General features: G+C 36.1%; 1 protein-coding gene across 2 annotated transcripts in view; it reads right to left on the reverse strand.

The window, feature by feature from the left end:
* Positions 1-13,387, reverse strand: part of PNPLA4 (patatin like domain 4, phospholipase and triacylglycerol lipase) — a 48,621-nt gene extending 35,234 nt beyond the window's left edge. Inside the window, exon 1 of one of the 2 annotated variants that reach the window (XM_081946441.1) lies at positions 13,266-13,387. In XM_081946441.1, the coding sequence (XP_081802567.1) occupies positions 13,266-13,347 (82 nt within the window). In that variant the 5' untranslated portion in view covers positions 13,348-13,387. The remainder of the gene's footprint in view (positions 1-13,265) is intronic. The other variant, XM_081946437.1, reaches the window with a different exon arrangement.
* Positions 13,388-15,957: the final 2,570 nt, after the last annotated feature.

The raw sequence follows: 15,957 nt of genomic DNA on the forward strand, positions 1-15,957 counted from the left end.
TTTCCCCTTTTATTTTTCCAAAGTCTCATCTTCTCCAATATCTTCCATTTTCACATTATTGTTCAAAATGTTTAAACTTTAGTATAATTATTTGTAATCTATCCTTGATCGTGAGGACTCAGCAATTCTTAAGCATTTCTATTGTGCCCAGTGATAATAAAATATTTAATGCATGTGGAAAAATGAGTTCTTTTTAAGCTTAATCTTTTTGCTGCATTTTGCCTTAAACGGTTTTTTTCTCATGGAAACCATAACTTTGTAAAACATCCTTATTTTTATTTTTACTTTAATAAGTTAAATATGTTTAATAAGTTGAAGTTCCAACTGTTTGGAAAAATGAGTAGGTAGTCTATAGCAACTAAAAAGCTCTTAAGAAAACTCCAATGTGTAGATTCTTAAAAGTGCATGGCCCCACTTCAAGCACACATTATATGATTCCTAAACAAAGTTAAATAGAATGAAGAAATCATTAAGCCAGAGTATATAGTCATGGTAAACACTAAGAAAATTAAGTTACTGCTATACTTTTCAAAGAAAATATGGGCTTTTTTTGTCTTTAATTGATGCTTTCCTAAATCCTGGGGGGGGGGGGGAATTGCAGCTACATATTGTATACCTTTATGCTATATCTACTTATCAATTATGAAAAGAAAAACTGAACTTTATTATTAGGTCACAGTGGAATAAATTAGTTTGTTTATTACTCAATGCTACAACTATCTGGGGGGAAAGACTTGGGTACCAGACAAATAATTAAATGCCACAATCATTTTTTTCCTATTGCAAATAAATGCACAAATCACAATCATGTCACGACCACAGGGGATGCTGAGACAGCTGCAGCTATGAAGTCCCATTGTATGTCCCGTTCATTCAACACCATTGTACCTTCAGTCATTGAATGAATGGTTGCTTAACAAGGCTATAAATTTCTAACCATAAATCCCAGCAGCATCTGCACAAACCCATAATGATGGCATTGCCAACCAATGCAGATTGAACCCAGAATTTCTGTTGTAAGTCATTGTGGTTGTTAAACAGGTCACCATGTGACCTCACCCATTTTTATGACACATTTTACAACATTGTTAAGCAGATGTGGTAATCACTAAGCGAATCCATTTTATCAAATGGTTGTTTTTGCCAGAAACTAGAAGTAAATGGCCAAGATTGGCAAAAAATGTCAACAATCACAATCATGTGACAATGGGACAGTGCAAATGGCCATAAATGTGAGCTTATTCCCAAGTGCTCAAAATGTGATCACATGACTGTGGAGTGGGTGCGGCTGCCATAACATCAAAATCATGTCCTAAGTACCTGGGGGAAGGAATTGTAACTTCAAACAATCATGAACCGACTGGTCATTAAGTAAGTAATACCGGTATTGGCTTAGATAAGATGAACTGAAATTTTCATTTTGGAAAACCAGAACTATAACATTGAATTTTTGTTCTGTCCAATGTGAAATGTCTTAATTGTAGATAATATAGTTGAAAGCAGAATATTAGGCAATTGAAATTATATAGATCTAAAATAAATATCATGTATACATGTGTGTAATATAGTTAGGAAAAAATGAATTTATTATGGAAATAAATTGTTATATTTATGGGTTTTACTGATGTAAATTAACAATCACTTCCCCTATCTTTGTTTTCTATCTGAAGAATAGAGGATCATTAATAATCAATGGGGCGGGGGGGATTGCTAATTTTTTGCAATACCAAAATCATTGGCTAAATTAATCTGAGTGTAAGACAGGCAGTGATACTGTGCCATCTTGAAATGTCATTCCAAATAAAAATTGCAAAATTGTATTAGAAAATGTTTCAAAGGAAAGAGAGGGAGGGAGGGAGACACAGAGGGAGGGGGGAAAGAGCAGAACATACAGTAAAGTAGAACCTAGAAAGAAAAGGTATGTATTAAGAAATATAAATAGTAAAAGGTGGAGGGAGCTTTTTATGCCAAAGGGAATAAAGATAGAAATGAATTTGTGGTAGAGCAGTTAGTTTGTGATCCAAAAACCACAAGAAAAAGAGAGTGAAAGAAATAAAAAGGCTACATTTCAAATAGTTTGATTTGAATATTTGGCTATTAGGAAGGATAGAATAATTTTCTATTCTGTGATGAAAAAAGCCTCCCAAAATCTAAAAATGTACGAGATGGAAGAATAGATAGTAATAGCAAGGATGTATTGCGTGTTTGAGCATACACGTGTGGAAACAATAGAGTATGGAACAACGTATGGAAACAATAGAAAACTATTGTCCATTTTCTGGTTGTCTTTGTTGTTACCATCTCTGATAGTTTAACCCTGTGATGATTTGCTACTTTATTTCTGCTTTCTTGCAATGTGACTTTGCATGCACTATGGATGCTGCCTTGCATGCATTATGAATGTTTTCACATCATGTATTTTTTGCATCTTCTGTTCTTTATTTAATATTACTTTTTAGATGATAGAACTATTACTTTAAAAATTCTAGAGAAAATTGAAGATTCACACTATGCATACATACCCCCACACATAAAGCAGTGGTGGTATCCTCCCGGTGATTGCATGATTTGCACGCACTGTGTGAGCTGCACACATGTGTACAGTTTGGAGAAATGTTCACTTCTGGGTTTCTTCGGAGGAGTAACAAGCTGATTCACGTGGCAGTCTGCTCTGCTGCGTGAATCAGCTTAGAACAGGGGTGTCCAAACTTGGGAACTTTAAGACTTCTGGACTTCAACTCCCAGAATTCCCCAGCCAGCCATGCTGGCTGGGGAATTCTAGGAGTTGAAGTCCAGAAGTCTTAAAGTTCCCAAGTTTGGACACCCCTGGCTTAGAAGATAAAGGTAGGAAAATAGGGAGAGTGGGCAAGTCTGATTGTCAGGATGAGCCTGTTCTCTCCCAGCTGATCGTTGAAGCTACCAGTTCACCTGAACCAGTCCAAACCAGTAGAATCCCACCCCTGACATAAAACTATATCTTCTCTTTTCCCCCTCCCCTCATCATCTGCTAGTTTGTTACTTGTAGCTGAATCCTTCACTTTCTCTTAAGTAGATTTTTTAACTAGAAGAAAATTGGAATTAGCATAGATGTATTTTAGTAGTGTACCATTTGGTGTCCTATTTCTCCCATGAAATTTTTGTAATGTTTTAGGAAGCATTAAACAAGAAACAAATAGGAACTTGCTAAGAATTAGACAGGATTGGAATGCTCTATCGGTAGGCCTTAGTGAAGCCTCACTTCTGGTGGTTTACTGGAACTTACCAGTATGCTGATGTACTGTATGTAGTTTTTTTTTTAATCTTCACTCAGGCTGCCCCAGAAATGCTGTACAAGTCCTGAACCTATGTCGGAGGTGGGTTCCTACTGGTTCGGACCGATTTGGCCAAACTGGTAGTGGTATGCTGGCCTGGGTCGCAGAACTAGCAGCGACCCAGACTGGCCATGCCTGCGAACCGGTTTCCCAGTCACCGCAGTTGCTGCCGTCATCTTCTTTTTGAGTTCTGCGCATACACAGAGCAATTTCTATTGAACTGTGCATGAGCACACGCACAAAGCCGCCCATGAGAAAACCAGCAGTAACGCCATCTAGAATCCTGGTCAAGGAGCTATTATGTAAGAGCTACTTTATTAAAAAGTAACACTATACAATACAATACAATAGCAGAGTTGGAAGGGACCTTGGAGGTCTTCTAGTCCAACCCCCTGCCTAGGCAGGAAACCCTATACCGTTTCAGACCAATAGCTATCCAACATCTTCTTAAAGACTTCCAGTGTTGGGGCATTCACAACTTCTGGAGGCAAGCTGTTCCACTGATTAATTGTTCTAACTGTCAGGAAATTTCTCCTCAGTTCTATGTTGCTTCTCTCTTTGATTAGTTTCCACCCATTGCTTCTTGTTCTACCCTCAGGTGCCTTGGAGAATAGTTTGACTCCCTCTTCTTTGTGGCAACCCCTGAGATATTGGAACACTGCTATCATGTCTCCCCTAGTCCTTCTTTCTCTTAAGCTAAACATACCCAGTTCCTGCAACCGTTCTTCATATGTTTTAGTCTCCAGTCCCCTAATCATCTTTGTTGCTCTTCTCTGCACTCTTTCTAGAATCTCCACACTAATTTGTGGTTCTTGCATTAGTTACCAATAGGTTTCTGAGTCCAATTCAAAGGGCTGTTAAACTATAAAGCTGTTTATGACTTGACTGTGAATATGACTTACTATAGGGACAATCTTCTGTAAACAAAAGCTTTTTATCTTGTATGAGAGACTAGGAAGAAAGTGTTTAGCAACCCTATCTGACATGAAATTGAGGAAGTAATTGATCCGAAGGCAAACTTTTACACTGAAGTCCTTTTCCTCAGACTTGTACCTGGCACCCTTCTATTATCCTTTTGGAGAGTTGTTTAAAAAAATCTACATGAGCACTTGGATTTTTAAAGTGTAATGTGATTTTATAGAGACCTTAGACTGCCGTTCAGATGTATGGTAGTTTTTATTGTTTTTGTTGAGAAGAGGAATTACATTTGATAATCCTGTTGTAGAGATTAAGGAAGGCAACCCTGATGGAAAGATACAGGAATCATTATCTAGAAAAATGGGACTGAAACATGTTTTAAGTCGAGAACAAGATAGCATTCATAAATGCTAGGGGGAAAGTTTCCCTATTCACGGAAGGAACACAATCAGTCAAAGAAAATTTTTGTTATGGCCAATTTCAATAAAAAGTACTTTTAACTATCTGGTAGACTTAATCCCCAGTTTAGTATGATCTACCCAGTGGAGTGACATCGATTTTGTTTTTTGGGTTTATTTTCATAAATAGATGGGAAACACAAGAGTTGAACAGTAATGAAACATGAATTCTGTAGATAACCATCATCATATCTAACACACACACACACAAATATTCTAAGAAATTCCTTAAGAAGCTGGTACTTTATAAAAGCTGGAACACCTTTGGCCCCAAGGATTAGATTTTGGAAGGTTTATTTCCACTAGTACCACAGTTAGATGCAAATAGAATAAGATTTGTCTTTTTTTTTTTCCATTTTTCAAACTCTATTGACTAACCTGGATTTGAGTGAGCAGGGTGAAAGTTCTGTAGGAAAAAAAAGTGTTATTATGCTGGTACAGAAAACACATTTTGCAGCACATATAATGTGGCTTGTAACTTAGCCAGGTTCACACAGATCACTGTGAATATCCATTGTAAAATTCTCTATGACTTTTTTCCTCTGTGATGAATGGCCATTCATACGTTGAATAGTAGAATACTGCACAGTTCCTGGTGCAGAGAAATTGCTGTTGAAGATGCTGTCAGGTTTAAGGCCAATTTCTGCAAACCACAAAGATCTCAAGTCATGGATGCTGTTTCTTTCCTATCGTGTTCTATTAGCATTGCTAATTTTGCCATTTGATACTCTGCTCAGTTGATCTCTGGAGTGAATGATGCTGTGTTTACACATTTCTCCACACTATGTTTTCTTTACCATTATGTTGGATTTTGCCATGGGAGTTCAGACATCTTGTGCTCAGCTATAAATATCTGACCCCTCATTCTCTCATTTGTCTGTTTTCTCCTGCTGAGTCTTTGTCTTGTCTTTTAAAAGTCAGTTGGATCGAATGAGTGAGTGCTTTGAATGATAGCTTGTCAGGACCTTCTAATTTTGTTGAGCTATATAGCACTTCCCGCAGCAGGTAACATCCTGGAAAAGCAGTGAGCACAACAGGCGTAGAACAGAAAGGGCAATTTTCATTGTCAATTTAAAAAAAGGTAACTTTTATTGTGAATGTGTTTATTTCTCTAAATTGGATATGAATACATGAGCAAACACCCATGTCACCTGCCTTAGGAAACTTCATACTCTTTCTGTATATCTTGATGGGAGGGGATGGAGTGCTGGCTTTGTTTCTTTTAATGTTGCAAATATAAATATACACAAATATAAAAAGGCAACATTAAAAAAATATATATGGTTTTCTGCCTGGATGGTCCTCTGTAATGAGCCGACGGACAGAAAGGGGGAGTAGTGAGATCCCTCCCATATTTGGGCATACCAGGGGTTGTAACAAATACATACCTATTTCCCTGGCTCAGCTGATAAGGAGGAGAGCCTGTGGCTTAGTGGCTAATACAACTGCCTAATATGTAATACAGCCCTGGTTCGAATCCCAGTAAGGGTATGGCTAGCTTATGAGAGCTAAATAGCTTGAAATAGATCTATACTAGTCTCCCTTTATTTATTTATCAGCACAAATACAACATTATACACACATACACACACACACACACACATATATGCTGGTTTTGTTGTATTCGGGTCTTTTCCTGTGTAAGGTTGAGATTGTCTTTGCAACGTTTCGGCAAGATCTCACTTGCCATCTTCAAGCTTGGGCTTAAAATGGGAATGGAGTCTTTCTGTAAATCTTGGTGGGAGGGGATGGGGTGCTGGCTTTGTTTCAGTAAGTGGAATGATAGGTTGTGTGGTTGTATCATGATTGGTAGATTGGTGCTGATTGGTGCTGGCTGTGTGTGCATTGTTGTTTTGTATTGTAACGGCCTGGATGGTGGGTGGGGCTCGTTTGTTGGCTAGGGCTGGTTTCCAGATGTTTGGTAGGCGGGAGGTATCATCACGTTTATTCATGTTGTGGAGAAATAGAGAAACACCCCCACAACATGAAGTGTTCAGTTTTGGAGATTAGTTTGGTTCCTTCAAAATCAATTTCATGTCCTGTTGCTTTAAGGTGCTGAAAAAGGGAGGAAGTTTTTTCTTCTTTTCTGACTGCGTTCTTGTGTTCTGCGATGCATGCATTTATTCTCCTATTAGTTTGCCCAATGTATGTGGCTGGGCAGATTTTGCATGGTATTTGATAGACTCCTTGGTTTTCTAGCTGTCTCGGTTCTTGGGGGTGGTCTCCCTTTGGATTAGGTTGGTAATTGTATTTTTTTGGAATCCATTGGAAATTAATACAAGAACCGAGACACAGAAGAGGACAATGGCATGACCCTCCTGCCTTACATCAAAGGCACCACAGATAAAATCAGTAAATTTCTCCACAAGCACAATATCAAGACAGCCTTCGGCACTGACCAAAGAATAGCCAACATCTTAAGAAACCCCAAAGACAAAATCCAGCTAGAAAACCAAGGAGTCTACGATGGTTGTAATGGTTGCAATGGTTGTAAATGTGAAAAACAGTCATGAGTCAGTTTTTTCACTGCTATTATAACTTCGAACAATCACTTAAGCAAACTGTTGCAAGTTGTGGCCTACCTAATTTTTTAAAGCCCTACATGACTTTGGATTGAGGTACCTAACGGATTGTCTTTTTTCAAGAGTTTCTACTATCTATCAAGGTCAAGCAGAATGGGCATGCTGCAACCCCATTAGCCAAAGAATGCCAGCTATGAGGGACAAAAAGATGTTTTTTGTTTCTGCAGTGGCCCCTGCTCTCTGGAGAATTCTCCATTTGGAAATTAGAATGACCGCAATGGTGCTAGCTCTAAAAACCTGACTATGTTCCTAAGCCTGGGGCTCGGAATGTGTCAAGAGCTCTGTTTCCTGGTTTTATTGCTACTGGCCAAGTATCTTACTCCTATGTATATTTAATTTGGATGGTTTTTATTGGTTTTACTGTTTTTATTGTTTTAAAATGTTTTAAGTAATTATGTTTGTGTGTGTGTGTGTGTGTGCCTGTGTATGTCTGTGTGTGTATTGTAAGCTGCCTAGAGTCATTGATTGAGATGGGTTGCTGTACATAAAGTAATTGAGCAATTCATCATATACATATATAGATGAAAAGGCCATTTCCTATAAGAAAGGTGTGCAAAAGATATGGGTTCAAATGTTGCAAAATCTTTTACCATTTCTTCCTGGTGACTGAGAGCCTCTGAAGGTCCACAACTCTTTGCCAATAGATATGGAAAAGTGTGGAAGAATGGCTTAACATATAGTAGTTACATACAGTCCTATATTCTAACACATAGTCATTGCATACACAGCTAGCAATGAAATCAGGGAATCACTGACGTAACAATACTGTAGCTAACTAATTAATTACAAGAAGTAATAATATAAATATTGCTACATTATAGTAGATATATGCTTTAAACCCAGTTAAGAAATTTAAAAGTATAGAATAAAACACTTTATCTATGTGATAATTGGATGCACTAAACAGATTTTATTTTCTTCCTTGTAGCTGATCTTTAGCCTTTTATATGACTTCTAAAAAAACAGGCAACAAAGCAAATGTATTTTTCCAGTGTGTGACCAAAAAGTGTGTTATCCCGATTAGAGAGAATCTTCTATAAATTCACATTCATAGCTAAAGGACCATCAGTATCTGTGTCAAATAGCTGTGGTTGCTTTGTGGCTTGCTGGAACAAACCCAGAGGTCTTGCTAAATAATTTACCCAATTGATATACTTTAACATTATGTAATTTTTTTCGTTCAAGGTTCCTTTCAATATGATACCTATGTAATAACATTTCCTGTATAGTAGTTCATTCTTGAGGGTTTATAATCCTAATGAATAGAAGTGTGCTCATCATTGCATTCTCAGTAGGATTTATAAGATATCCAAAAGTGATAAGTGAAAATCGGCTTTATTATTGGTATCTGGACCACAGGCAGCAGAAATATTCACCAGTTAGTAAAAACAATTGTGTGTGTGTGTGCGCACACACACACACAAACACACACACACACACAGTGCAAAGCCCATTGATTAAATTGCTCAAATGAGTTACTACATACATAGCTATGGAAAATATGCTTTCTTTGGATGTCTACAAAAGGGGGCCTCCAGACAGCATTTCCTTTCTTAAATGTAAAACATACATGATTTCCAAGATTGAATTTACCAGTTTTAAACCTGATGCCTCTGCTCTGGAACTCATTTTTGATTGAACTAGATCTCTGGAAACAGATTCTGCTATGGATTCATTGGCAAGCTGGCTCTAAAGAAGACTGCAATTTTTAGAGCAGAGTAGAACATAATTTTGCCAGGGACATCGTTTATTTTTTTAAAGTTTTTAGCCACAGTGCACATGGCCAGAGACATAGTGGCACTACTGAGGGAGACAGAGCTAAAACGTTAGAAATTTTGAGAATTGTGGGTGGCATCATTAGATTATTTTTACAGAGTTTTAATAAACACACTTTCATGTGGGATCCAGTCTGGATACATATATATTTTCATGTCTAGTCATATAAAAGTAAATAAATATATAAAACCATCTTGCTACTGGCCACAATTTAGAATTTTGGGGATATTGAAATGGGACTGGTGGGCCCACATTGACTATCTGCTTTATAAGCTATTTATAATAACACATAAAATACAGTTAAATAAGTATGGATTGATAATAAAGGTACTGTTTGAAAAGTCATTTATATTGCAACAAATAAGAAAAAAATCACAGCTGAACCAGAACACAAATTAAAAATCAAGATTCAAGTGTCACAGTGACTGATGATGTGCTAACAACTTGGTTGTTATAATGAATACTGGTTCTTTTCCGAATGAATCAGCTTTTAATACAGGAGAAGATTGTTGATTTCCCAGGAGCATTAAGAACTGAGGTGCCAAGGACTAGTCAAAATAGTACTTTTGTTTATATGCAGGAGTTGTCCTTCAGCCAAAGGAGCATGCTTCTAAACACAATAATAGATGCCATGTGTCCAGCTTTCCCTGCCACATTTTTGCTAAAAGGTTAACTATAAACACGCTATCTTAACATATCAATTAGTGACCAAAGGACCTAGTCTATCAGATGAAGAATATCAATTCCTAGGATATTCTGAGGAAGGAGTATTCTAAACCCTAGAAGCTGACATGGACTGAAGAAATCTTAGCTTCTAGAAAAGACAAAAGTTTAATTAACAGATAAGTATCAAAGAAAGAGCCAGAGTTATATATCTAAAAGAAATTATGGGTCATTGGGCCACATAGTCTAACAAAGCAGGAGCTGGTAGGAAAAGAACATTGCACTTCAAATTTAAATGCCAAATAACCACTCAAAGCTAACTCTTATTAGAGGCCAAAAGAAGAGTTTGGTAGGAACAGAAGCCAAGAGTAGACAAGGAGGGAATAAATAAAGAAACCAAGAAGAACTTGGTTCTTTATTATGTAGGTCAAAGGAGGATTTGAATTAAACTCTATGTTGCATTTATTGTAATATGTATAAAATGTGGCTGATCTTTGTTGTGTAATATATACAAAATATAAATATACAAAAAATATAAATATACAATATTATAAATATACACTCTGAAACTAAACTACTGCATGAGGGTGATTAAATCTTTCTTTTCCAGGTACTTGCTCTGGAAATGCTACCCCTGATGTTGGGGTATGAACATGGTATGAACATGACCTGACAATTTCTCACTAATGTTCCCTTTATCACATCTTTAACCAATGATTGAGAAAAGTTTAGTTCATACTTAGTTGTTCCTGCAAAAAAGTGTTCCTCTCTTAAAAATGCTCAAGAAGCAACAGTTTAAACATGAGAACAATCTGTTCTAGTTCTCCATCAGTGTTTGAGGGAGCACTCTGGAATAACTTATAGAGGTGTAGATGAGTTATATTGTATTGGTCACAGGTTATAGCTGTCCTGGAACTTCCCTCCACTACACTCATAATTTTATTTTAGGAAAAAAGAATAGGAAATAGCTACCACATGCTGGTATCCTGAACAGCTGATTGGTATGATGAGGTACCTATATAATAAATGTGTTTTTTTCACTAAAACCCATCTAAAAAAAAGGCTGCCTGAAAGATGATGTGTGGGTTAAAGTGGGGATTATTCAGTAATAATTTACAGACTTGCTTATCAGGCATCAAGTAGCTTGTTTTGAGTGTAAATTAATACACTTTCAATGTAGCAGTAAAGCCTGCATCAAAATAATATACTGTATAGCTTAATTCTGCAACAGCAAGCACTTCTCCCCTTCAAGCAACTTTTGGGTTATTTGCATTGAGTCCAGGAAACAGTTACCATCTTAAAGCAAGAAATAATATTGTGCAATCTTTACCCTATAAATCTTTTTTTTCAATATCAGATAAAATCAATGATCTGGACACCTGCCAAAACAATCCACCAATCTTAGCTACAATTGCTACCTGTTGCCCTGCTGGCAAATAAGGTTGAGACACCAACAAAGTAGCAAAGTGGGAACTTCATTCAATGACTTTCTCTAACAAACCTTTTATGGCCTGATGCAATAGTATGTCAGAACAGAAACATATTGTGGCAAGATAGGGATAGCAAATTTCATGTGAGTTGCATTTTAAGGGTATGTAGAGAGCTATATCAAAAGACCAAAGAGCTATACCAAAAGACCAAAAAACCCGACATTTTTAAGATAAAAAAGGATAGCTTCTTTATTTTTATCCTCCCAATATTATTTTTATAAATAAGCTATCTAATTGACAAAGTGGTTGTGTTCATATAACACACTTATCCATCGTTAGCTATTTATGATTCATCCAATTATTTAATTTCACATAGCAGTGAACCTAAAAATAATCACATTGAGTTCACATAACATTAAAATTGTATTCATATCTATATATAAACTCTATAGTATTAGTTTTACAGTAAAACTATATGTCAGCCTAGTATTTTATTTAGTAAACCTTTTCAATTGCATCCAACAAATCAGAATTACATCAAATGAGCTTTGGAGTTGTGTGAACATGGCCAACAAGAAATGAACTTGCCATTTTAGCCTAGTCTGTGGTGGGAATTGAGCTATCCATTTCATTTGCATTACTATTTATTCAGCCCATTTTTCTAGAGCACAATATGCTAGTCTTAAATGTGGTTACTAATTTGTATGCAAACATATCCAATGTGTCATCTGACTCTTAGAAAACAGGGAAATATTCCAAGCCCAGCAAAGGATTTCTATTCTGGAGCCAAGAAACTTTAAAGGGTATTTGCTGACAGCACTGGTTTAATTTCTTTAACAAAAAATCAACCAGTAATAGAAGTTGTCTTATTGCACAAAAACTCTTGAACAGAGAAGATCAAATTAAAGAACTAAAGCACTATTGCCACTGCATTTAACCAATAAGCCATCCTGAAATGTTTAAATAATTTGCCTCTGTCAAAAATATATCAACTGTGTCTTCCAATTTGCTCTCAGCAAATGGTCCTGTAACTTCACATACCATTTTCATGGCCTTGGAGAGCAGTAATGATGAAACCTTACAGTCAGGCTTCCTTTTTTTTAAAGAGCAAATGGATCTCCTTCTAGAAAGATTATTTAAATACTTGAATTTATGGGGTTGTTTTCTCTAATATGTCTGGCTGATTGCTGAGAAAGATAAACAAAATATTAGATTTTGTATGACATTTGAGACAGAGCTATCATGTTGAATCAGCTTAACAAAAAGATGGTAACAAACAAAGGGATAGATAAAATTTTAAGTCTTTCTAATCACTTGGATATTTTCAGCCTAGATAAAATAGCTCTTGACTGGATGTTAAACTAAAAATGAAATTAATCCAAGTTTATTTGCAATCTAATAAAAATAAAGTCTACTTCAAGTTGAAACCAGTTTCTGATATTTTTGCATCCAGATAGGTTTCTTGGCAGCAATATATAAGTAACCTGTTTCTTTAACTTCCCAGTCTAATTTACTCCTGTAGTATACCATCCAAGTAGTAACCATCTGATCTTCATTAGTGTTAAATCCAGTTAAGATCAATCAGGTGCTACCATTGCAGAGATATTGCTTGTTTCTCTACTTTTGATACATACTGTAAATTATTCTTTAAAATATCATGTAAGGACAACAGTTAATCACATCCACTTTATGGCATTTATAAAAGGAAGGTTGAGTGAAACTTGTATATTACCTAGACATTGCTGCAAATTCATTCTGCAAAAGCATGCTTCACAATTAGACCCCTTCTGATATAATTGCTGATAATATGCTAATCTCCACCTTACTGCAGTTATTAAATGGGCTAATGCAAAGATTAATTCACAAAATTGTAGTCATATATTTGTGCCTTAAAAAGTATCATTTTACAATCAATAAATCATCATTATTTTAAAATGAAATGTTAATGGCATGAACTGTAGTAAGTCAACGATACAATGGAGCATGCCTAATCATGAGAGCAACTGTGATGTGAAAATAACATAAGATCTCTCTCTCTCTCTCTCTCTCTCTCTCTCTCTCTCTCTCTCTCTCCCTCCCTCCCTCCCTCCCTCCCTCCCTCCCTCCCTCCCTCCCTCCCCTATTTACATGATTCTGGATATAGTTTAGAGTTTACACAGTTTTCAACTACAAAATAAATATAATTCATTTCATTGACTCTGCCTTCCATTGCTTTCTTGGATTAAAGCAGTTTGAAATCCAGATCCTGTTCAAGGCTGTTTCCTGGCAGCTTTTCTTTTCTAATGCTCATTAAAAGGGCAACACACCAATAGTTGTATCCACTCTGATTTTCCATACAATCTTTTGAACAGTTAGAAAATCAGAATTGGGGTAAGTTGAAACATTTATAGTGGTTATAGACCATTTCAGTCCTAAGTATTTCCTTTTATGCTTTCAAAGTGAGGTGATGCTGGGCCCCATTCTTCTGGCTTTTCTTAAATACTTGAAGACCTGGCTCTCGCAACTAGCTTTAGGCCATGGGGTTGGCTGGAGCCTTGAAGCCTCACCTTTTCCTATTTACTCTTGAATTTTATTTATGTTTCTAGTTGTTCTTATTATAATATTTATATAGTTTTTATGGCTAGTTGTACATCTCCCAGCATCAGTCTATGAGAAAGAGAGAATCAGATTTTTTTTTGTAGTTGTCTTCATTATTTGCAGATATATACTGTCTTCATATTTATGTTTATTGTCTGTACATCTACAGCTTATGGATATTACTGCCAACTTGTGCTTTGTACCTCTAAGCTTGCTAGTAGCTGAATGCAGAGAACATCAACGAATTACAACTTCTTGCTTTTAGTCCCACTAAGCTAGCCAGGAACTGTCTCTATAACTTACAATCTCCAAGTCTATGGATTTATGTATACATATTTGTATGATGGTTTGCAATATATCTCAAGCTGTTATGAAGTGAGGCTCTGGGTTGGAAACCCGATTATAAAAGTGTAAACAAATGCTTTGAACAGCCTCAAAGCTTCTGGGTAGTCATGGCACCAGACCTCCATGGCATTCCAAACCCATGGGATTCGTTAAGGTAGCATGCTAGCATTTCTCATAGTTGTGACAAACTACGGAGCATGACAGTGAAGAAAATACATTCTAAACAATGCAAATACAGACAGAGACACATGAAGATTGAAGTGTCATATCGCAAGTGCTTAATTCTTTGTAACTACTTTGTAATAGCTGAGTGAGCCCAGTGATGGAAAAATGCAAGGCAATAATTTCCTTAATTAGTACCATCTCCATTCAGAAATACAAGATGAGATTCCTGGCAGAATATGAAATATCACAATTCAAAGGAAAAAGATCCCGATTCTCTGCAAAAATAACAGAAGAGAAAGCAATAGAAATCACATTTGTAATGGAGACCTTTTGCTATCATGAGACTTGTCAATAGGTTGCACATTCTCTAAATAGATTGATCTAATTGTAGGCAAGTCCCAACATCTCTGTTCATTTTCTTGAGCAAACCTTTAAAACCTTAGGCATGCATAGCTTCTTCAGAGAAAATAAACATTTCACAATTAAGAACATACATTCTACAGTAAAAAGCTGGTTCACGCTTTATATTAAACATTATTTGTTGGATTATGGTTCATGAAATAAATTGGCATTTGTTAGGTTTCCACAATACATTAAGCCATAGGCAATGCTTTAAGAGTCACAAAAGCTAATTTGTAAAACACACTATGCATTTTGACAGGTATGAATATGAACCCAACCATTAGATTACATAACAATAAGAAAAGATTTGAAGAACTGCAATATGGCTAAGAACTGTAATGTGGTTATTTTCTGTACTGACTTAACTACTTGGAAGAATACAGCATTGCATATACAAAAATAATTCTTTCAATGATCACCTGATATTATTTTAATGAACCAAAGGGAACTATAAAATTGTTTGCGTCTTAGAAAAAAATTCTGGTCCATAAAGATTCTTTTTCCTTCTCTGTCAAGACCTTCTATATCATAAAACAACTTAACTAGATAGAATGTATTTATTCAAGCCAGTGAAATGTATTAACATCAGTGAAAATAACAATCCATCTCTAGCCTTGAATTACTGTGATACTGGATGGTATAGAATCGTTACAATTTTCTTCAATATCAACTGAGCTTGAGGATAAATTGCTGGTGGAACCACATAATATAACATGCAACAGTCGTTCTTTCACTTTCCTTTTTTCTATTCTTATTAATGGTAGAAATAGCAAACAACAGAAATAATACAAGAGCAGTAATTTAAATATTTTTAAGCAGTAAATTTTGGTAGCCATTGTTTAAATTGGCCAATTTCCAAAGCTATCCTACTAGATATGATATTAACATCCAAACAGCTGCATTGATTATTCAGGGGAAATTATTTAAAAAGAAATCTAAGGGTTTTCTGTCTTAGGATCAACAGGACATGACCCTGGATATCTGCCTAAGTATAGGTAGTCCCTACCACCAAAATTGAGCCCAAAATTTCTGTTGCTACGTGAGACATTTGCTAAGTGAGTTTTGCCTAATTTTATGACTTTTCTTATCACAGTTGTTAAGTGAATCACTGCCAAGCATCTGAATTTTGATCACATGAGCAGGGTTGTCAATGGTTGTAAGTGTGAAAAATGTTGTAAGTCACTTTTGTCAGTGCTGTTGTAACTTCAAATGGGCACTAAATGAACTGTTGTAAACTGTTGTATACTCAGGAGTCTTCAGAGAAGAAAAAATACCCAATGCATTCTTATAAAGGGGCCTAGGATGATTTAAAGAACTATTGCCCAATAAG

This window comes from Natrix helvetica (assembly GCF_964273705.1).
Source record: "Natrix helvetica genome assembly, chromosome: 3".
In the NCBI taxonomy this organism is placed as follows: domain Eukaryota; kingdom Metazoa; phylum Chordata; class Lepidosauria; order Squamata; family Natricidae; genus Natrix; species Natrix helvetica.